The sequence below is a fragment of the Folsomia candida genome, unplaced genomic scaffold (genome assembly GCF_002217175.1).
Source record: "Folsomia candida strain VU population unplaced genomic scaffold, ASM221717v1 Fcan01_Sc008, whole genome shotgun sequence".
Classification (NCBI taxonomy): Eukaryota; Metazoa; Arthropoda; class Collembola; order Entomobryomorpha; family Isotomidae; genus Folsomia; species Folsomia candida.
The window spans coordinates 2,152,004-2,177,299 of NW_019091200.1; the positions used below are offsets into that span (position 1 = coordinate 2,152,004).

Genomic DNA, 25,296 nt, shown 5'->3' on the forward strand with positions numbered 1-25,296 from the left:
ATTAAATTAAAGCACGTAAATAATAGTCCATCATCGTCACAATTATATATCAAAACTTTCTCTCACATTTTTATTACATGATAATCATAATTATAATCATCAAAGTAAAAGTTTGGGTAACATTTATCCACATAACTGACCTATTTTTTATACCTTAAAATACATACATACAAAGTAGAGTACAATGCTTAATTTATCTAGCTTTCAAAAAATGACTCGTTTCTTTTTTATAAAAATTTACTCATTTTTCTCATCCTCCAAACTGGAAGAAGGTTCCGGTGTCGTGGTCGTTGTCGTCGTCGCTGTGGTCGTGGTAGACGGTGGCGACGTGTCCTCCACTTTTTCCTTCAACGTCGTTGGAACCGGTTTCTCCAACTGTTTTCTTCCTTTCTTTATCTTTGGGAGAAGGCCGAGTTCCAATTGTTTTTTCAACCAGAGATCCACCCCCGGACCGTGATAGTCCTCAGGAAATGAAGGTTTGGGGGGCTTTATGTAACGGTAGAGGCGTTCATTTAACACGTACAATTGTTGGGCTTGGATGCAATCCACTAAAAGAATTAAAAATTCAGCTTTTAGTCAAGTTCCGGTAACGTAGGACTCGATGACTTGTCATCAAAATCGCGAAAATCAGCACATTTTAAAGAATTTTTCGGCTCTGGGAATTTATTTTAAAATTTTGGGCGACAAATTTGTAGTCCGTGAGTTGAATAATAGAATGGGGGTAAGTTTTTGAAGCCAGTTTCGATGAGTTCCAATTTTTCATAAGGCTTCTTAAATTTAAGATTTCCTTTAAAAACTGTCGAATCTGGTTCAGAATTTTAAAATAAATTCCCACAGTCGAGAAATGCTTAAAAATTTGCTGATTTTGGCGATTGGTCATCGTTAAGTTGTTACATATATTTACCATTAAACCACCAATCACACGTGAGTAAAACCTGAAAATAGTAAAAAAAAAATCTTAGAAAATTTCTTTCATATTTCGAAACATGACAATAATTTTTACTTGTGAGAAGAGCGTCCCATTCGGACAAAGGAAGGAAGAATGACCGTCAGCAAAGTCGCAGTAGTGCCACACCTGTGGAAAGGTCAAAATCAAGAGTTACACAATAATCAATCAAACAATACGGCATCATCTGGTGGATTATGTTGGGACATTTGTGCATCAATGAAATTTTAGGCGATGCTCTCATGCAGGGAATGAAACAATGATCCCATTGTTATCATGTTAGACTACTTTGTTAAACGAGTTAAGCTCTTATCGTGTCCTTTGTACTTCCTTATTTGTGTCGTGTACAAATAATGGGACGAGAATAATTTGGACAACATTGAATTGAATTAAAATTATACGAGTGACCAAAACAGTGTCGTTAATGAGGGTCACTTCACTTTATTATTTCATGGTTGAGCTAGCTAAGAAGTTGTCACAAAAAAGAGGACGTGATTTCAGCTTTGTGTGTCCACTCCACCCTAAAGACACAGATTTGTGACAAGTCGAAGTGACATTATTGTTGCAGTGGAGATGCATCAAGTCGTACATATTTTTTAGGAGGATGTACTAACAATGGAGGTGTCCCAGCGTATGCTCTTCGAATTTGAGCAAATTCGTGTCACAAATTTAATTCATGAAATTTGCAAAAGACACGATCTCCCAATGTATATATTTGCATCCGAAAAGAAGAAAACGCGCAGCAAATTAGGAAAGTGTAAAATTTATCAAATTTATATCGCGTGCATTTTACAAATTTTTATACGAATCAAATTTGTGTTCGATTAACACAAGTTTCGCCAAAATATTAGAGCCTGCGCTGGGTGAGCTCCACTGTTAGCGAATATTTGACTAACCTGACACTTGCTCTCAATATCTGCAAAGAACCCTTTATAACGTTGTTTAGCACAGTCAAACCCTGTGACGGGGATTTCATCAAAGATTGGATAGTCAACTCCAGGCATGCCGGGAATGTTGGTTGTGTCCTTGTCGGAACCACTCGAAGGGGTTGTAGTGGGCATGTATAGGTCCATTTTCGGCGTGGTTGTTGTCGCCATTGTGACATCTGCAAGAATTTTGCCATCCTTGTGAACAAAGGTGTCATCGTCAGGAATCAGGTTAATATTTGACGATTTGGACGCTGCCAGTATCGCGATCGATTCTGCCGTGGCGACGTCACTCTGTGATTTTTCGTCAGATTTTACTTGGGGACTAAAGTAGTATTCCGACTGGTTCCTGGAGGACATCGTGGTGGTAGGAAAATTCAAAAAGTTTGCCGTGGCGGTAGGGGTCGTCGTACTCGTGGTGGTTGCCGTACTCATCGGAAACGTCACTAACGACGAGCCATCAAAGTAGTTAAAGTTATCGAGGTCATTATTATTCTCGACGCGGGTCCATTGCTTCGCCTTTTCCTCGAGGGGCGGTTGCGGAAAGGTAGCTTTGACCGGAAGTGGTTGCGACTTTGTCGAGTAACTCGGCGGCTCGTAGTAAAAGCTGTTGTACAAATTCGCCACGGAGGCGGAGACATCGCGGGGTTTCGTTTTTACAAAATATTTGCTATGGTCAGAATCGAAATCGAGATCTGCCACGTTTTCGAGGTCTTCCTCCGAAAAGAATTCGTACGGATTGAGGAAGTTGTGCTTCGGAGGTTTGATCGTGGTTGTGGTGATGGACTTGAAATCGGGGAAGCGATAATCCCGCAGGGCTGGGATGGTGTAGTTGTCGTTGATTTCGTTCAAATAGACGGGCGGTGGGGTAGGTGGGGGCGGGATGTAGGTTGGGGCTTGGACCGAATCGTCGCTATTGGTTTGCGTGTGATGTTGGAGAAATTCGTTCCACAAGGAACTCTGCGTGTCTGGGAGGGCGTACGGTTTCAAATGCTCGGAAGGTTGGGGGTGCAAATATTCCGATTTTTGGGGCTGCTTGGACTTATCAAAGTCCAAGTAGTAGTGGTACGGATAGTAGTCGTGGTCGTGGTCATCCTCCACGACATTCTGCAGTTCAGGTTCAAATACTTTGTCAGACTTTTCATTGCTGATTTCTCTCTCCTCTTCAGAAGAGGGGAAATCATGGGTAGTAGTGGTAGTAGAAGAGGAGGTGGTGGTGGTGGTGGGTGTGGTTGTGGTCGCTGCGGGGGAGGAGATTCGTCTCTGAATCACGCCAGATTGACCGTTCGACCGGAGAAAGACGCGAGGTTGGGAGCGGACCGAGGTAAAAATGGGAGAAGACGAGGAGGGATCCTCCTCAAAAGGGGTGGGTTGCGTGGGGGGATTTGAGGACGGGGGTGCGATTGTTCTGGGGGCGCGATATCTGTCATACATAAAGCAAATTGCCATTAGTATAATTAGTAGCTTGATGAGACTAGAGTATTTTTCATGAATGGCCAAAATAAAGTATTTTGATCTTTTTTCCCAGGGTTTGGGTTTACAGTACTGGTACACTCACAAAAGTCGAGAATTTACATGGAGAAGGCAGCAATTAACTTTTTATCGCGGTCAAACTACTTTCTTTCTAAAAAATCATGAAAATAAAGTATTTTGACGGTGAAAATTTCTTCGCAAAACCTGTATTTTTTTTTACTGGTCCCTTCTTGACGTAGATTCTTGTCTTTTTGTGTAACAGCTCCGGAAATCCAAATACATTTTGTCCATCCCTGGATGGACATGGACTTTGGCATTTTTACCTGTACAAATACGAAATTGGGCTGGCAGACTCCAACCTGAGCAGTCTTTTACTCTCTTCGAGGTCGAATACTGTCGTGGGGGTGCTCGGGCTAGAACTAATCCTACCGAGCTGATGCCCCCCACGAATTGCCCCACGAACTCGTCGCCTTCCCCCATTTTCCAGCCTGGGCGAAAGTGCATCTGCTGAGAGGAGGATGACCGCAAGAAACGTCACTGCCCAGACGACGCTTTTACCACTATTCACGCCAACACCGACGCGCTTCTGTTTTGGCGAAATGGTCGTCGTCGTCATCATCATCGTCGCACTTCTTTCTGACGGCGATCTTCCTCCTCCTCTCGTAAATGATGACGAAACTTTGTAGCTTTTCTTGGCAGGCGGCTCATCGAAACCTGTCGTAAAGATGTCATCATTTCAAATCAGTGCAACTTATCAAAGACAAATAAATACATATTTGCATTTTACAAATACATAGTGCATATTGCAACATGTAAATAAGTAAGTTTAGCTGTGCAGCAACCCATTTAAAATTAGCATTCCTCACATTATTGTGGGTGGGTAGGAACAACACAACACAACGTAACGTAATCTCTCTCGGACGAGGACCTCCATGTAAGGCCAAGCAGTATTACATTTCACTTTCTGCCATTAATCTGATTTATTGCAGTACAAATATCCAATCGAGAGTTACTCACGTTACATTACGAGTCGGCACATTAACAATTTAAATTTCAGTTTTAATTACGCCAATGCAACCTCTCTGCCTTTTTAGCTATTTGTAACGTGTAACATTATTTATTTTGGATTGGATTGACTTTTTTGACCAAATATCTTGCATTATCTTAATTACGGGACCATCCTTACTTATTTACTTATCGAGGTATAATGGGTCGTTAAAAAATCGCATTTATTTACAAAGTATCACAAGGAGGAAGAAAAATCTGCATGTTGCATTTCTTTATTTTCACGTCCGCCTATCTCTCTCTTGATTGATTGAATTCATGATGTTGCGCTGCATTGCATTAGCATTTTGTTTTCGTCCTCTTTCATTAAAAATATTTTGAATTTTCATCAACTATTGCACTTAATAATCAATTCCTGATTGGAAATTCAATACCCATAATTCTGTGATATATAATCTCATGACAAGAATTTGTGTCCCTACAAAACGACGACCACGACGATGAAAATATTTTGAATTTTCATCAACTATTGGATTGCACTTAACAAACAATAATTAATTTTGCATTTTACTTATTCCTGATTGGAAATACAATACCCAACAATTCCTTGATACATAATCTCTCTCTTGACGAAAATCTATGTCCCTACGACGAACTTGGGAACTTTTCTTTTATCAATTTCCTTGGCCTAATCGATTCGATTGGATCAGTCAGCCAGTCAGTCACAGAGAGAATTCAATTAATTCACTCGGTAAGACACCGTAGCGCACCAATTGATGAAATGGAATAAAATGTTGCATTGACATAAATTCATCGAACGGATCGCATGCACCGCGATGCAGATATTGTTGTAAATTACTTATTGAATTGAAGCAGCGATTGATTGATATGCATCCACCTGTCCAACTTTGGGATTCAATTGAATGAATAATTATTAATTTATTCATCAATTAGTTGCTTAATTGTGCCCTTATCGTCGTGGTGGTGGTAGTGTCCAATTTTAACTTGGTATGGATATCTGTAAACTAAAAAAGTTGTTCGATTCCCTGCCGTCACTTCTGTTTGGGATTATTTATCGTACAAAAATATCGTGACTTGTCGTCCCTTGTCAGTGTCAGAAAAGACTAGTCATCAAGAATCATCTTCTCGTAAATAAAAATAAATAACAACCAGCAATGAAATCGAGTCGATTGCACGATGCACTTTTTGTAAAAACAAACTTTGTATTAGGATCTCGAAAATTGGAGGGTTGACTAATTTGGTAAATTTTGTGTAAAAATTTCTTAGCTAGCTGTCCGAAATTTGGCCCAGATACATAATATTTGCGATGCAATTTTATGAAAAAAACAAACTTTATGATAGTTCCAAACTTGACCAATTTTAAAATTCTCTGTAAAAATTTGTGTATTTAGATAGTTGTTCAAAATTTGGCCCAGATAGGTATTTGCGATGCATTTTTATCAAAACAACCTTTAAATTATGATACTTCCAAACTTGACCAATTTGCAAAATTCTCTGTAAAAATAACTGCCCAAAATCTGGCCCAGATATTTATTATTTGTTTCTTGAGGCCTCATTATTCTGATTCTATGATTTGATCTGACAGATTATCGTTCTGATAGGATTCAGTTTAGCTGCAATTTTTGCATAATGCGACTTTGTTTTTAAAATTCTAATCAGAATATTAGTTAGCAATGTCATACATACGAATAAAAAGCGCAGCACCCAACACACCCTGTCCCGTTTAAATTGGTTCACACACCACCACACGCCACACAAAATGTCACGATCAGCCCTTGTTTAATATTATACACTTGGCAAATCGTCATGATGTGATGATGACAACGTAAACCTTTCACCAATTCGCAATACAGAAGCATTTTATTTCTAGCTCTATCTAATAAAATAATAGGTATTTGCACGTATGCAGTTTGTTCATCTCATCCTGCGCTGGGTGTTAGCTAAGTGTACATTGCTTACATTTTATTGAACTCTGACTTAGTTTTGGGTCAAGGATTCAATTGTGTGCGATGCGATTCATGAATGATGAACCAGTTTCATGCAACAATTTGCGAGGAACGTGTCCCGAAAATTATTTATCAGCGAAAGAAAGATGATCATATTACGTAGGACGACTTATTTTGCAATAATACGAAGATGATAGGATATTCTTCGGACATCTGCCTGCCAATCTTTCGTCTCCTTAATTCGAAATCAAACTGATAACAATAATAATCCATCTGTGAACATTATGCCGACAAAAAAATGACAGGACAAATGAGCACCTAAGTACATACCTCATCCTCAAAATCTTCCCAACAAAGGGCAACAATAATAAATACAGAAAGTGCTTTTGTGGAAAAATTATATTGCAAAATCTTAATAAAATGCTAAGAGATGAATTTAGCAGGGGAATATGTATGTACATACAAATGCGATGTTAGAGCTCATCTCTCGTCATCATCGTTTATTTATCAATCAAAGAATGAGAAGAGACCTCAATTGAAATTTAAGCGTTGTGATCTTAAAATAAAAGTTGGTTGGTTGTCCTGCCTGCCTGCCGCCTGTCCCATTTTTTATGATTTATCTTCAGCGTGTAATATTTAACTCTCTTTTTCATTGCATAACAATTTATGTGTGATGTTTCTTTTGAAGAAAGAAAAAAAACTGCTTTATATCTGACAAAAATGTAAGTTTTTTTGTGCACTTACTGATAAATACAGAGGGAAAAAGTGCAAAGAAAAAAAGAAATAGCCGATTTTAAAATGACGAGAGAGACATTTCAAAATTTTGTTAACAGAGTTGTTTTGTGACATTTTTATTCCTTGTAAAAAAGAATTAAGAGGTGCGAATTGTCCACATTTCGACAAGAACTTTGCTTTCATTTCAATTGTAAACTTTTGTCTGTTATTGACCAACAATAAAAAGGTGTAAATTTTTCTACGTAGACACGATGTGTGGACACGAATGCTCACATTTAGCGATTTTTAGGAGACCATTGCATGATGTCCACTTTTAAATGATTTTTACTCTGAATTTCGTAATAATTTTATAATTTCGTAATTTCCCTTAATTTTTGATTGATTTTTAGAAATTATTAAAGCGCAAGGTTTCCTTCGTTGGAATCAATCAATTTAATTTCATATTTCCATTCATTCATACTTTGCACAGGAAGCAATTTCTTGGACTTTCTTATACTGATGCTCTATTTACTACGTCAAAAAATGAATACATAATGCAAAAAAAATCCGTATAAAAGATTTCATCTTGTAACCAACTTTATTCGCATTTCGCATTGAAATTGTACCTCAAAGGTCCCATTATTATTTTCAGGTTGCATTATTAACCGCAATGATTTTTAATATAATATACATAATCAGAATTTTGAGTTTTTTATGCAAAAAATTTTTCCTTGTAAAGAATATTTTTCTAAATGGATGTGATTTTATCTTTTGCCGACTTGTGATCCCTTCATAACACGAGTCTCTCTGCTTGTTAACAAGTTTTGTCTAGATACCTATAATACTTTTCCTTATCTGCAACGACGATCTTCTGTGGGATATGATCTAATCTACTTTTAAGGAAAGACACAACCTTAACGCTTTTTATTATCCTCTTTTTCCATCTGCTTGTTAGGAACAAGACAAAATTTGACGTGTGTAATTGTAATGAGAGCATGGGTTAGGACATTTTTTTGCAAGATTAACAACGTGTGTGTACCGTAACCGGAATGCATGTGTACAGTAAAAGGTTACATACGTGTCTTTATTATAGTTATCCTGCAATTTTACAAATTCGCGTCTGTCGACAACATATCAAAACGAAAGAAAGATATCCACCAACCACACACCACTTTTGGGAGTGATACATACACAATTTAATTGTGAATCGCAATTATTATGTAAGGTGGTCGTTTTTTAAGTATCAAAGCTAATTACATGTTGGTCAAACCAGACAGACTGAATGCTACTGTTACATGGTTACACCTCTACCTCTGTCCAAATCTGATGGATGGATCAATTGATGTAATGTAATCTAATTAATAATAATTTGGATTGCATTGTCTTTTCTCTCTCCGACTGATTATAAATCATGGTCAGGTGTGAAATGAAAGAGATCTATTTTTTTTTGTGGTGGGTTTAAGTCTCATGACCAAATTGTATGTACGTTTTTAATTGGGTAGACAAGATATTTCCGTCGAGTTATGTAACTACTTAGAATGGAGATCTCCCAGCGTATGTTCTCAGGTTTTGACCAAATCTACGACAAATTAATATGAAATTTGCAAAAAACAGAATCTTCGTTTATTTGTAGCGTTGGTATTTGCATCCGAAGAGGAGAAAACGCAGAGTAAATTTGTCAATTTTAGGGCACGTTTTCTCCTTCTTTGATGCAAATATCTCTGCGAAATAAAACCATTAGGAGATCGTGTATTTTGCAAATTGCATATTAATTAAATTTGTGACCAATTGACACTAGTTTGCTCAAAATCAGAGAGCATACGCTGGGAGACCTCCATTTTTAGATTGGTCATTGAATTCTATTTACATGCTTTTTACAGTTGCCGATATTTTTATTGCAGTTTCATTTATTAAATCTCATTTATTACTATTATTGGCGATTTAATGAGGTATAAAGGAACTTTTATGTTTTGTCATTACGGTGCAGAAAGTGCTACTGGGCTATCTATGAAAACTAGCTTTGTTATTGTTGAAATGAGGAGTGCGTACGTATTTAACTAAATATTTTGGTTCGCTTTGATTGCGATCTTGTTCTGATAAGGAATGAAATGAATGAATGAGCATGAAGTGAATTAAAGTTGCTGCTGCTGTAAAAGTGTAACGTGACCACTCGTACATACACATACATCTATTTTTTATTTATTTTATGCACAAGTACGCAGTGGTAGTGGATAAATTGACCTAATTTAAGGTTTTGATTGGATATTAGTTTCAAAGAAAAGTGCGTAGCAGGCCAAAATGCAATCAAATCAATATAATGACACACCACACTACGCATTTGTTCCTTTCTTGCATTGTTGCTAGCTCAGTCACCTTGCGTGTGTACTTTTAATTTCAATTTATGATCGCCCAGCTCAGGTTTCATTGTTAAGTTATACTTTGTGACTGCACACATTTTTTTGGGGGCGGATAAACATACTTTAAATAGTGCCACCGACAATACATAATAGCGCAATGACAAGTTACTTGGGTTTAAAAAAGGATAACCTCTTATCTAACTTTTTGGGTGGACGGACTCGTAAATCTTTCCTCATTGTTTCAAATTTCTCCTTTCATGTGTCCATCAGAGAGAACAGAGAACATTTCGAAATTTCCATATCTTCCTCCCACCACTCGAAATTATGTCACTCGTCATATTATTACGAATGTATGTACATTCATACAGACAGACAGGATGACACAAAGTTACGTATGCACTTGCCGCCGCCGCACTGCGAATATTTAAATATGAAGAGATGTGACATTTCAATAGGAAAGTGATTAGATTTGCATCTCTAAAAATATAAAGGTGATTGCTCAACACGGTAAAAAAGGGGAAGACCCGACACACTTACTTACATAATAATAATAATAAAAAAGGTCTTTCAAATGCAATTCGTCCTTTTTAACCGGGGATTATACATAAGTACGTCTTAAATATTTCGTCCTAATGACATCTTGCATGCCCAAGTCAAATAATAGCTGGCAGAAGAATGGAATGGTACGTATTGATCAATTGATCTCTGATCGACTTGCTTTTTCCTGTAATTGTCAATTGTCGTCATTGTCAATTTGTTGGATGGTCATGTACGTACGTAATAATCATCGTCCGTCCGTCGCGCTTGTCTAGTTTATTAATTTTCCTCTTCTATCCATGCATGCATCCATTCTATTATTGTTTGCTTGACAAAATATGTAGTGCAGAATTAAGGAGGTGAGAGAGAGAGAGATGCCCTTTATTATTCAGCAGGGTCCTTGATGGATGTTTCACCTTCTTCAAATAATAATGGCCATCCTATTGTTGTGCTGTGTTATACTTAATTGCAAACATGCTACAAATCACATCCGGTGGAGGTTTTGGTTTGATTTTGCAGTATCGCGTCGAATAAGATGAGATGTTGCATATTTTATTTATGTACTCGCAAAAATAAGTAAATATTTTGCAATATTGAGATTTCCCCTGCTTAATTAATTTTTTAACATATAACTTGCGTAAAGAAACGAAATGAAACAAATATTGAAGAATATTGAATTTTATGGATTTCTTCCTTAATTAATTTTGTAACAAGAAAAAAATAAAATTCTTCTAATCAGGGTCAAAATTTTTACCACAAAAATTTTACCTGTAATTATTATTTATTATTTTACTCGCACTTCTTACATAATCATAATGGCAGAAATGTGATCATGTTAAGTACTCCATGAGACGCATAGGTACATGCATTCCACAAGGTGATACAAGGTACTATTTTTTGCAATGTGCTTATTTATTTATTTATCTAATAGAATAGGCCACACCACCACGAACGACCAAATGTCAATTCTTCTTAATCTTCACTTGTCTAAAAGTTGACTTTGTTGGTGTCATGTGTTTAATTGCACCTTTATGTTAATGTCATCTCACATTTGTGCAGGGACAGTTTGATGTCAAAGTTTTGCATGCATGCCAGCTAGCACACACTGCAATTATAATAATTAAACGTAAGAAAGATTTAAATATTTCCCATTTCCTTTTCAATCTATTCTCCTCACTTTGTAAATAGCGAAGGCAGCCCATCATTCCGTTCTGTTCATGGTTGGTTTTGGTGTGCTTATTCAAATCAATGTTTACAATACGTCACGTAATTGCTGGGCTTGTGTGACAAAGGATGAATGGATTGATGGGTGTAATAATAATGATGATATTTGTTTTGGCAGGTAAAAAGGCAGGTACCATTCAGATTTGGAGAAGTGGGAGGTTAAATGGTCTTTCAGGGTGGTTCATATCCACTTTTATATCTTATGCAAATTTTATTTGTTTGTTTAAATGGTCTTGAGAATTAGGATGAGGTGCAAAATTTCAGAAACAAAGATTTTTGCAGGTACATATTTGCAACTGTTTTGTTTCTTGCACTGCAAAGTGAGAAACGCAAGAAATGCAAGGTGCAAGAAACTGCAAGAAATATGCGCCACGTGGCGACGCGCTCTATAAAGTATGGCGACGGAAAGGAGTTTCTTGCGCCTTGCATTTCTTGCAGGTAAAAATATCTGCAAGAAAACACTTTCTTGCCCTTATTCCTTGCAAATTGTTACTTGCATAAGAAACACTGATATTTGCACATCTTGCAAAAAGTGCATTGCATTTTTTAACAGAATGAGTAATTACAAATACAAATATGCGTCCCATTCCTAGAGGCACACACACAACAGGAAATAAACAAATGCGAGGAAGCGTGCTCTGTTCTTGGGTGCGGTTCTTATTCCACTCATTCGCTATTATCATTACAACCAACTTAATCATTCCAAAAGGATGCGAGCCGAGTTATTAAGAAGAAACAACAAATTGTTGACATTAGGCTTGATTGCTTTTACTATTTTTGTATCGGCTGGAGCAGTCCTTACTTATTTGTGACCATCACAGTAGTAATTTCACGCGTCTGACAAATCGTAATTGCCTACCTGCCAAAGTATTATTTCAATTTCTTTACTTGAAGAACAATGGATTATTAACTTTCTGCGAGCTTTATGTATCCTCATTGTTCGCGTAATTGAAGACGCGATTGTCCATCATACATACTAGATTGGGGGTTGATGGATGGGTGAAACATTGAGAAATATTGTGTATTACTTATGGAATTACGGCTTGGTTTACGAGCAAAGGTTCCTAATTAACTGGCGACGAGGCACCCATAATATTCATCTCGTACATATTGCAATCTTTGTCTTGGATATAAATTAAGCCATTACTTGTGCAACTTGCTTGTTTAATTCCTTGTTTTGTTTTATGGTCTTGGTTCTCCTTCGTTGTTATCTTAATGTGCAGAGAACCTGATCATGTACAGAGTCCCATTATTATTACTACATTCTTCTTACACCTGACTCCACAAACAATCAGCTAACAGTGTGTGCTATTTGTCAATGTTGATTAGTTGCAAGGGCTGATGAGTTCTGATCGATGGAAGCATGTGCAAAAAAATTCGGACAGAGCTTAGCAAAACTAGTCAGTCAGTCAGTCACAATAATTAAGCACAATAGTAAATACAAATGCCAATTGTGACTCTGATTTCATTGTAATTACGGACACGTACACTTGCTAATGGAACGAACCATCCATAAGATTTGAGCAATTTTTATTATTTCACACTCTGCCGTAACGAGGAATTGTGCATAAATAAGTATGCGCAATTTATTAAGATTCCATTTCATGTTTACAACCTCAGTTGAAACTCTTACATACGCTGTCATCACATCAAATTTTTAAGGTGGAATAAATTCAGCAAGCAGAATGTTTAAGACACGTCCATTTCCATTCCAGGGATTCTTTCTCTTAAAAATATCAGATTTTATGTGCTCATTGTTTTCATGCCCAGCTTGAGCTTCACTTTACTTTACTTGGCTTAAGTGGTTGCAATGCAGAGTAAATAAGTAGCTGATAAGAAGTGGGAGTTTATAAAAGGCTTCTGCATGGCATACATAAATTGCTACAAATTTTAAGTGGAAGGTCACCCACGTTTCAATGAGAGGTGCTATAAATAAATAAATAAGCGCTTTACGTACTTTATTTCCTAAGTCAAGTTTAACTCAAATTTATTATTACGTACGCCAACTGCGCTTCAAATGAAAATTTTGGCAGTTCTCTTTTGTTTAAGAGGTGTATTTACGTGCATACCTGATGACCATGAAATTATGAGTACCACGAAAAAACCGAGTTACTTATTAGACAACTTGTCGAGAACCGAGGGAGCGATTAATTTAGGGATTACTAAACATGTTTTTTACCAATATTAACTCATTACTATTCCATCACCTACACTAATTTATAGGATGAATTGAGAGATGACGGCCTTTTAGGCAATGCAATGAGTGGAGGAATCTGGATTTACGCAATTTTTTGCACATCATCTTATTCTCTGCTTGGTTTGATTTTTAGATTACAAGTCAGTTCCATCACCAGTAAATATAATTATTTAATAACTTTGTCCAGCAACAGAGAGAGAGAGAGAGAACTTCATAAATAAATACGGCAAAAAAATCATAATTGCTAATAGAGCAAAGTGATTTAATCAATCATAAATAAAGTCCTAATGTACCTAGCTACGTGCCAATCCGTCTTATTCTTATGAGTCGATCATAATTAATAAATTGAGCCTGACCTCCTGGGCTGGTTTGATTGAAGGATTTATTTTCTTCTACTCTCCACTCCAGCACAAATTAACAAGGTGACGTGGAAATGATAATATTTAATAATGCCTTCGGGAAACTTGTACAATTTTTACCTGACCAAAAAATTTCAACGACTGGAATACATTTATTTCCACTACTACAATTAAAGCGATGATCTCTTATCTGATAAAACATGGCAATAAATTAGAGGCACAATTAAAGACTTCAAATTTCTACCTGGACTGGATGATGACACGTCACTGGAAAACGTAGTTGCTGGTCAGGTTTTGACATTGAGTGTCCGTCGTCGTTGTGGAACCTTGAGGGTCGTCATTTATGTATTTACGATAAGAGAGGAGATCTACTTATTTTTTTAGGCACCACTTTTGAACCCACATTATCAGCAGTGCATGTACATATGTAACCTAATGCAAAAATTGCACGCATTTCGACGTTTAGCACCCATTGTTACATACGTATTTAATGGGATTTGATAATAATTTGATTTTTTGCGATTTATCCAAATCCTATTTGCAAATGGAGGGAGAGACATTCGCAGTTACACATTTTATCTGTCTACTCGGTCAAAAGTATTGCTCACACTAGGCAAAATTCTCAAGGAAGGCGAGGTTGCACTGTTAAAACAATAAATTTGCTAGTGTGTGTGTCGCATATTGTGTCATACATATCAAAAGCAATGGAAGAAACACAATCAGTGTGGCCCTCTTAAATATGCGTAAGTAAATCAATCATATCCTTCATTTCACCAAATTGCAAGAAAAAAATCCACTTCCAAACGTGACGCTTTGATTGATTTACTTATTGATCACTATGCAATGCATCCATCTCTGCGTTCCTTACTTATCGAGGTCTTTTCTCATTTAATTAATTCTCTTATTGGCAGTATTCCTTAGTTTATCGACAGAAAGTCGTGTAATGAAATCATTGAGTTTATCGTACAAAAGGGGACAAATCGCAGTCATTCATTCAATCATTGACATTCTTGAGCTAGGTGTAACACTGCTCCTGCTCCTGCTGCCTTCACCCTTTTGTTTTATGGCAATAATAGGCTCATATATGCAAATATTCGTGGAAGGGGAAGGTAACTAGCAGCAGGTGCAATTAAATACAATTAAACCAGATAAATTAATACGTAAATGGGTGAACTAGTCTGGACACTCAATAATTATTATCATGCGAATATTTATAATGCATAATTTCATTACAGTAGTTTTTTTGGCAACTATTTACTATTTATCTAGACAATTTGGGAGGCAGCTTTTGGTTGACACTGACTTTTTTCTATGCATACTTTTTACACGCCCCTTATGACATAATAATACGATTAAATTATTGCAAAGACAATAAATGAGTAACACTCTGCGTTTTTTACGTGTGTCTCAAGTTTACCAAAAACCACACGACTTTTATGTACGCTATGCCATAAAAAAGGGGTGGTCTCTGGTCGTGGTATTGATATCTGCGACTAAAAAATCTCCACGAAATAATTAATGAGCGAACAAACTAATGTGAATGAGTGAATGACATTCATCCCTTCAACTTCATACGTAGGAAAAATTGCGTAATAATGCGTCACATCTGCTCCTCGTACTTGACAAATTGTCAGCTCACTATGATTAATTGTTTCAAATTAAATTATACTTATGAATTTAATTAAACATGCTGCATTACATATTATATTTTCTAGTCGGCGGTGGAAATTTGATGCGACTCCTTTCATAAATTAGCATACAAATGAATCATTAGTGAGTAGTAGCAGATTAATAAATGGCACAAATTCTTCTACATGTGTTTAATTGAGAGTTGACACGACACACAAGAGACACGAAGGTCAACCATACAGATTATTATTATATAATTTCTGTTTGTTTTGTTGGCGAATTTTGGCAAAAAATCTGCGGAAAAGGTGGCAAATTCACAACAGGTACTAATTTTATTCGATGAGACGACTAAATCTTAATTGTTGTGGGTAATGGCGTGTGAAAAATTATTTTGGCTCAAAAAATATTTTTAATAAATTTATGACGAATTTTATTACGTAATTTTGAAGGGACAGGTGTTGTACTTACATAAATTTGGTGTTGAATCTTCATCTTGGTTTTCTTGCAGAGGTGCCAATCCTTTCTTATTGTTATTATTATTACTATCAGAATTTGAAGGCATCATCTTCACCAGTTTGTTTTGGGACTAACTAATGCGTCTCGTTGTAACAAGTACGTTCATTCTGGGATAAGTAAATTTATGTCAGACTGTTAATAAATTATGTGTGTTTATTAATTAATTAGAGTTTATGTATGGTCATCAGAAGCCGTTGTGGCGATGATGATGATTATGATGAGAAGAAGAAGAAGACTGCCAAAAAATGATGGGGTTGAGATTTCAGGTCATAACAACAATGGCAGAAGACGATATGTATTTGGCTTTACATGATCTGATTGCAAACTGGGTTCTCTCTCCTTCGTTACGTGATATTTATGACACTTTCTCAGTTTTATGGACACTTTGACACTTTTATTAACTACCTGCACAATCGAGACGTGATGAGACGATGAGATTTTATATGTCGATGTATCCAATATGGAATTTTATAGATGTGCGTCTATGAGGATTCTAGTCTTTTTTCTTATATTAGTAATATTTTACAGGAAATGTGCCTAATTTTTAAAGTTTTGAATCTAAAATATTAACAAAAGTGTACAGGAAATTTTACAATTTTTTAAAAATCTGTGATATTTTTTAATTTAAAATATTTTTAAGAAATCGAGATGGACACGAAGACTCGTTTCGCAGTGATTAATAACAATTTTTGTTACCTACCTATTTACTGTCCGAAGCCTATTTACCGACTGATTTTACATGACATAAATTTTATTTTAAAACCGTAATTAGCACACAAAGATTGCGTAAGACCTTTAACCTACTCACTCTTCTCTCCTCCTCTGAATCTATTGTCACACACGACTGAATTGTTGTCAAAGACAAAAAAAGTGTCAACCACCACACTCACTCAATAGGAAATAATAATAATAAGGTTGTCGTGTCGAGCCAAACTCGACGTGTGACGAACGACGATCCTTAAAGAAAAAATCAAAAGTTCTTTTTTCACTCGTTCAGCATGTCATCTTCGTCTCATAAAGGAAATTGGTTAATGGTTTCGAAGCGAGTATTGTTTCATCGAACAGCGTGTGACACGTTTCGAACACAAAATAATACAAATATCTTGACAGAAGGAAATGGAGGAAATGTAGACGACAATTTACCGATGATAAATTTTACATGCGTTGGCTGGCTGAATTATTCAGTTGACATGCTTGTAATTTAAACGGAACACAGACTCACCCACCAGAAGTTGACGTGTTAATTTATTGCACAGTTTCCTCTATTTTGTTTGCTGAGCTGAATTGCTCAACGGACGGAATCTTATTAATTTGCAGACTTTATTTTTCAAAGCACACACAGTTATTTTTTTGTATTGTCTTCTTCTTCTCACTTTAAAAATAGTAAAATTATTTGCTATCCATCAAAAGAACGCGTTGCTCATTTATTTTGATGAAAATGAAGAACTGATGCGACACAAAAAAAATGAAACAATGTCCACTTTACAATTTTAAATTTGTCGTGCTTTCACAAACTGTGGGTATGTATGTAAATGATGTTGTGTTCATAAATAATTGCTTATTTTGTGTAGTTTTTAAATGTTTGCACTCGCAATTTACGTAAATATAACAATAAGACGGAACTATGTATAACGAGAACTTAAAGTTTTTAATATCTTAACTTCAATATCTTAAAGTTTTTTTTAAGTTTTATTTATCAAGTTATTTGGTTTTTATATTATTCTTTTTTAAACTGAAATTTAATGAAAAGGCTGCGAAATAATGGGTATGTATGTAATTTGAAAAAAAAAGATTTTGGAAGAAGAAGGTTGTTTTGATAAAAACGTGTACAGTGCAGATCACATTTTGTCAGTCGTGTTCACTTTGCAGGTCGGACATGGATTGATTGTTGGTGGACGAGGTGCAAGGATACATATTATGTGCTCTTTCTTAGGCATTGCTGAGATCTTGGTGTGCAAGTAAAGTACTCGTAAAATTGTACTATGCTTGTTATGATAGTTACTTGTTGCTTTGCTACAGTAATTTGAGCGAGGTTTACCTTCGTACGTGTTTGTGGTGTCGTCGACGTCGTCGGCGTCGTCATCGTTGGAATAATAGAGCGTATATCGTCTCATTTGGTCTTCTGAGATGTATGAATCTCATCTTGCCTCAGATTCACTCGCTGCGATTACGCCATGATTAATGGGTCGAATTATTATTCCAGTATAGCAAAATGACCGGCAAAAAATAAGAAGATGCGCTTGAAACCAAGTTCCAGTCAAGTTTTCTACATATCTGTATCATCATCATATTGATTAAGGAAGTGGAAAATGATGTTGCAGAAAATATGTGATTTATTATTTAGCTAGATGGTAAATTGGATGTAATGTAACGTGTCACGATTTTTGCAAAAGTAAGGTGTCCACTTTAATGTCGACATGAAAATGAACCAGAAAATGAGCTGGTTACAGTCATAAATTGTTATTAAGTTGGTCGACGAGTGCAATATCTGTCCAGCGTTTAATAATGATGAGGAACAAAACGAATTGCACACATGAATTGCATTGCATGAGGGATTAGTCTTTAATTTTAGAAGGTGGATGCGCTCATAAAATGAAATGGGGTGAAAAAATCACAAATTTGAGGTAAATTTGGTGTACATTTGCCCTTGTAGCGTGTATATGTACATAAGAAGGTGACGATGATTCCTTAGCTTGCAAAATCTATATCTGGATTGGATTTGTGCAAAAATCGTGTAAAATATTTGCCATGTTTTCCTACAAGTTGATTGAAGGTTGGTGATTGAGACATTATTATTATTACCGTGTACATGATGACCACGTCGTAAATAAATCTGCGTGTCAAAATGTCAAGTACTGATATTAGCTGGCTGAATGAAACTATACATTTTTAACTCTGGAAAAGTGGCATAGTTTTGGTTTTAGGAAGATAGATAAATATTGGATACATAAATTGGTGACGTTATTACGTGTAATTTCTTCCCTGTTTTTTTTGCACATTCCATTTATGCGCGCATCTTCTCTTCTTGAGAATCTTGATCTTGAAGAAGAATGTGAAAAACAATTTTATATATTTCGTACTGGTCGCATCTTCACTCGTTGACCTCATCCCAAATTTCTAGTCTTCGTTAATACATAAACAACAACCAAGTCGTCGACGTACTGCTAAACAGTATTGATTTTGATAAATTGCTTGTTGCACTTCCATTATAAAAACCACCTCCAATTCGACGCGATGCATACCTACCTGCTGTTACATTGTACCTTAAATACTTGCCTTATCGAGTGATATCATCTCTACACCTAAGTAATTTTATTATCGATATCGTCGTGCGTGTCTGTCGACCATTTACTGTATTGCGCATTCGTTTCGCTGTTCCTCAATCCTCCCAAGATTGGTATCAATTGGTAAGTACTTCAATAATTTATTAAGTTGGGTCAGATACTTATTGTGATCGTTCTGTCTGTCTGGGTGTCTGTCCGTCTGCAGGCAGGATTTCTCCTCAACATAGTCAAACGCGGTTTTAGCCATTGTGCTTCTGATTTTTGACCCTCGGTCGAGTTCTAAAAGGGTTCCTGCGGTCAAGGTCAAGTTGACCGTGAGATCGTGTTGACCGCCAGGTCAAACGCCAAATTGGACCTTAATTTTCATATGTGGTGTCATTCAATGGTAAATTTCACAACGAATTCAACGCCGTCAAGATTTTTGACCTCCGACAAATCCATGACCTTGGGGACGAGGTCAAAGGTCAAAAATACATTGTCATATATAGCGTCAATTTAGAGGAAGTTTCAATCGCTTTGACTTTGGCTACTTTTTTATGTTCGTTTGCCACAATTTTATTTATTTATTGCAATTAAATTATTCATTTGTTAATTTTATGAAATTCCAGACGTGCATGTTGTCAATTTTGAGGGATTGATTTGACGTTATTATTTTCATGATCAACTTCATTTTATAACGTTTTTTGTTTTTATTGTTTTTTTTCTATGTGTAAGTAATCATTTGGAGAGAGAAGATGATGAACAAATTGTATATTTTTAATTAATTGTGAGGTACCCATCGCAGACGTATTTATCATCATCATTACATATTTATCAGTAACCCGTTGATATTGAGATGTTGAATTATTGGAATTTTTAATTGCAAAATCAACCCTTCTTTTACCAAGTGGGCGTAAATATTTAATAATAATTTTTGCGAGAAATATGTGTGAATTTGGTGAAAAGAAGAGGTTATCGTATCATACCGTGTTCATAATTATTATAAAACATATATTTTCTTTGTTTATGATGCACTTTAGTGTTGAGACATCTCTATATTTTTGCATTTTACAATTTTTGCCAAAATTTTGCATGCATGCATTTTAGTCTCAATTATTGATGTCAATGCTTCTTTGTTGCACTTTGGTGCTAATAATATTGGCGATTTCAGCACTACATAAATATCTGTACATCTTGCTTCAGGTTTACAAATATTTCGTCATTTTTTCTACTTTATTAAATATTCATGAATATTATTTAGGCGACTTGGGCGAAGGGCAATCGAAGTAACCAAAAAGATTGGCAATATTTTACGAATATTTGGACAAAACATGAAATTTTACATAAAACTAAAATCTTTATACGCGTTTTTGCCATTTAAGACCACAAAAAATTCAATGACCATCAATTTTCTGGGATAAATACTTCCCTTCTATGGAGTTTTAGCTGTTAAACTTAATCCTTTTATTGCAGATTTTCATTGTAACGTACATAATTTGAATTTAGGAGTGTTATTGTTTTTGCAGTTACTTCAAATTTAATTGTTTTATTGCTGATTTCATAAGTAATTTGAATTTGCTGGTTTTTCTTCCATTTTTTCCACCTGAAATTGAATCCAATCAGACTTTCTTTTTCATTTTTGCTCCTCACCTTCTAATGAAACATTTTGGTTGGTGGTATGGTGCTCTAAAAAAATAAGGATTAAGGAGGGAGGATTGCATTTAGCACGAGCATGTAATAATGACCATCAAATGATCATCATCTCAATTACCAGGACAAGTGCATCTCTCACTCACCCATCCAACCCACAATGGAGGAGCATCACTTCAATTGCAATTCTTTTTTAAAACGTGATGATTGTATTCAATCCTCGCTTTTTGCCTGTTGTATGTTAATGCTAAAAAATTGCTCTCTCAGAATAGCAATCAAGGAACGACTGACTCGTCGCAAGTTAGTTATTTAGTTGAGGGATTCTCCCATTTTTTAATACAATGATTATGATTACGACGAGCTTGAATTGTCGGAAATCGTGATGTTCAATGAAATATGACAGACTTTCAACGAAACGACGTCGTCTTAAAATTAGACAATAATGTGGCTTGTGGTACAGCAATTTCTCTCATTTGTATCCATCATGTGGTCTTGATATTCAAAAGATGGCTGAGTAATCTCCAATTATTTGATGAAAAGCAAATAAATAACTATTTCATTTCGAGTGGATTTCAACTTTATTGCGTTCACGACTTAAACTTTGGTACCTAAGTTTGCACTTTTTTGGTGGGTCGAGATTTTGAAAAAAATAGGCGTGTAATTCTATTCTACTCGATTGATACATAGTTCAAAATCACATTTCGAGTGGAATACAAATTCAATAAATGTTTTATTACGTCTCCGACCTAAACTTACAATGGAAATTTTTCACATGTAAAACTTAGATTTACTCATATTTAGTTCACCACAAAAATAAGCATTGCCGTATTTTTTTTATTTTTCGGAATGTCCTAATTTGACCGTGAGGCGACAAAGTTACAGGATTTTGAAAGCCCTAAGTTTTGGCTGGAAAACCGTACAAAATCCGTGCCTCTCGCTCAAATTAGCGCATTATGAAAGACCAAAAATATGAGCATGCTTATTTTTTGTGATAGCCAAAATAGACTTAAATCTGAGTTTTACATATGAAACACAATTTTAAATACATTGTTAGAGTAGATTTTTGAAAAATAATACGCGTAATTGCTTGCCCTCCTCTATCCCATCCCATCGACTCTGCTGATAGTTGTTCAATTGGATTTTGTACAACAATAGAAACACGTAACTCTAGGAGAGAAATAGGACAAAAGCGACATTGTGGGTGGCAGGCTAAGGCTGGCATGTAATAAGAACAAAGTAATACGTTGCTAGTTTCATCTTTAATATTGAGAAGATGACCCTTTTCATAATAAATCTGCAAAATCTACTCGTTCTTCGTAACCTCCTCCGCCCGTATTTAATTTTCATTTCCAATCCACAACTAACCAACATTCGCTTCGCAACCTCAAAAATCAAGAGGACAATGCATGTCGTTGACGTTTCCACCTACAACTACATCATACATACTTAACTAACAAGGGAACATACCGAGGTGTCCAACGAGTTAAGGGTCGACACCTACAACAAAATGACCACAATACATGATTTATTAAACAAACTGAAGGAATTTCCGTGTAAAATTCACTTTTCGTCAAGTTGTGACGATATTTGTGACGAGCGCATGACCATCGGGTTGCCAGCGGGAGAAGTCGGCCGCTGAACGATCAGGTCGAACACAGAAGCGTCGTCGCCTTCACGTCGTCTTCAGAGATTTAAAATTCTTTCAAATTTGGAAAACCTCTTGAAATTTTGAACAAAAATTGAGAAAATTTTGCAATTTTGAGAAAATTTTGCAATTTTGAAGAAAATTTTGAAATTTTTAAGAAATTTTTGAAAATTTGAAGAAATTTTTGAAAATTTGAACAAATTTTTGCAATTTTAAAGAAATTTTTGAAATTTTGAAAAAAATTCACGATTTTTTAAAAATTTCAAGATGTTATCAAAATTGCAAAGAATTTTAAATCTCTGAAGACGACGTGAAGGCGACGACGCTTCTGTGTTCGACCTGATCGTTCAGCGGCCGACCTCTCCCGCTGGCAACCCGATGGTCATGCGCTCGTCACAAATATCGTCACAACTTGACGAAAAGTGAATTTTACACGGAAATTCGTTCAGTTTGTTTAACAAGTCATGTGTTGTGGTCATTTTGGTATAGGTGTCGACCCTTAACTCGTTGGACACCTCGGTATGTTCCCTTGTAAGACGAGTACCTGATGACTAATAATCATAAAATATTATTAGTTAATAACGCGAACAATGAAGGGTCGTCGTCGTCGCATCATCATCGTGAATGATGAATTTGAAGGTAAATTGCAAATATTTTATCCTGGGATCTCATTACGTATTCGTCGATGAGATGACATTAAAAAAATGGCGACGTGTGCCAAAATCTCTCTCTCGGTCATTTCGACATTGACATGCACACGTCGATTTTATAATTCTGGTCGTATGTACATAATTTTGATTCAAAATTCATGGAGGAAGGTCACCACTGCATTATTGTGACTAAAATTACGTATTAGTGGGTGGTACATACATGTACGTGTATGATGGACAGCTCGTTTAGCGAGATTACAATCATTAGAATTGATAAAATTGCAATTTTCCCTAATTCTACTTACGCACAACTCGTTGATCTCTGGTGATCTCCCGATCATCTTTTTTTTGAAGGGCTTCTTAATAATAATCGTCATGATGAGGGCATAATAATAACAATCATAATCATAATTATGCGATAAAGTTCAGCTTAGAATTTTGGCAGCGATCAGGCAGGACCTTTCTTTCTTTATTGTTTTATTATTGGCAGGGAGAGAAGAAATGAAAATGGAAATTTATAAGTGCTCATGTCCTCCTCAATTTGGCACAATTAGTGTTAAAAGTGAATAAATATGGGCAAGCAATTTTGAGTGGATTAATGATCATAATGTGCTCTCGTCTAAAATTTGTGGCGTATAGGCAAGTGGGAGCAAGCAATATTATTAGTTGAATAATTTTATATACAATTGACGATGAGCACGAGGGCAGGTCATCTTCGTCACGGCATGGTCACCTCTACGTACGTAGGTTATCAAGTACTTTGTTTTACTGTATATCAACCTCATGGAATATGCAAATGCATGTATCGAGAGGTTTTTCGTAGAAGAGTCGACTTATCTCTGGATGTGATAAGCATTTTAATTAGGAAAAAAATTAGGGATGGGTGATGCCATAAATTGGAAATAAATTAGCAACATTTTTGTTTAGACAAGTTCAAAAATTGGTGTGGATTTACTTAAATTACGCAATTACGTAATCCAGGTTAAAGATAAAATAAGTATGCAAATTATGCAATTCGATTTCAAAAGGTAATTTATAACACAATTTACTTAACACTTGACTTCCATACATGCACGTGGGATTAGATTCGGATAAAGGGAACTATTTCGTGACAACTTTAATGGCAAATTATTGTTCGCGTGGGTATACCCACATGGGTCGATGGGTATACATAATTCGCACCACAATGCCCACAATGGATACATGCCTACCTATTTATAAAAGTAATTGTAACACATAATTGAGCATTATTTTATTTATCTGCGAGTAATAAGTTGAGAAATCGATCCATTTAAATTATATAAGACTTTACTTTATGCATGCATGTACGTACCTAAAGACAGGTCACGTTTTTTCACGCATGGTAAACACCCCTAGTTTCAAAGGCTCGATGGGACACAATGACGCGTGCATATTTTATATACTAATTTAACAAGCATAAGGAGTCTATTTTTATAAGATTAAGCTGCTGGATTGTTTGCACGCGCATGGAATTCCTTTATGTTACAATTGAGCAACTTTCTTTATTAAATAAGGAGTCATTTTCAAGTATGTGAGTAAAATTAATTGCAATTAGGCAAACATAATTTAAGTATATATGTATTTAGTCTGATTAAAACCGTTCCCAGGAACTAAATTTAGTTAGAAAATCACCACTGATCAATGCAAACTTTTAATCGTGATTAGTTTTAATTTAAGGACTTGGCCATTTAAGTAAGTGGGCAATTTTTTTCTGCTCGCTTTTGTGCATACATGTGTACATAAATGTATTTATGTATTGTTGCAAAAAGTCAGGGGTAGGCATGCACAATGGAAAAAATGAGACCTTATTAGGTCACCTAAGATCGGGATCAAGTCAACAAGGTTTCCTTTCTTGAGGTGGTCTTACATACTTATTTGGTAAATCATTCACGAATTATTATTACGATGATAAGAGATTATCAACGGAAAGAATGGAGTTTACCACTTATCTTTTGTTCCTATTCTTTGCCTTTGAATGAAATCCAAAGGATATCAAGGTTACTAAATAATAAACTGCACGGCTGACTCTATTTTTGGGAGGGCATAATCTTTTGTCGGAAATTGAGCCCATGTGAGTGACTAGATGTATGTAATAATTTGCATATGGGGATATTTTATGGATGATAAATACATAAATATAAGCGGGTGGGAATGAGATCAAGTTTGTTGCTTGTGAGTGAGGGATGAATTGCAGAAATTCATCTTCATGACTTGAAT

The 25,296-nt window shown here is 35.8% G+C and overlaps 2 protein-coding genes across 5 annotated transcripts in view; one reads left to right on the forward strand and one right to left on the reverse strand.

Annotated features, from left to right (window-relative positions):
* The window catches only part of LOC110852850 (proteoglycan 4), a 28,992-nt gene that overhangs the window by 1,485 nt on the left and 2,211 nt on the right, over positions 1 to 25,296 (forward strand). The gene's annotated exons all lie outside the window — the stretch shown is intronic.
* On the reverse strand, positions 43 to 17,722 carry LOC110852849. 3 transcript variants are annotated; one of them, XM_035854195.1, is made up of 7 exons: positions 15,803 to 17,722; positions 13,950 to 14,031; positions 3,669 to 4,059; positions 1,843 to 3,295; positions 1,004 to 1,075; positions 905 to 935; positions 43 to 548 (listed from the first exon to the last, which is right to left on the reverse strand). In XM_035854195.1, the coding sequence occupies exons 3-7, from the start codon at positions 3,965 to 3,967 to the stop codon at positions 238 to 240; spliced, it is 2,166 nt and encodes a 721-aa protein (XP_035710088.1). In that variant the 5' UTR covers positions 3,968 to 4,059; positions 13,950 to 14,031; positions 15,803 to 17,722; the 3' UTR covers positions 43 to 237. The 3 variants fall into 3 exon arrangements, with proteins under 3 accessions (XP_035710088.1, XP_035710089.1, XP_021956665.1); XM_035854196.1 differs by lacking the exon at positions 13,950 to 14,031 and having other exon boundaries at positions 17,073 to 17,722; XM_022100973.2 differs by lacking the exon at positions 13,950 to 14,031.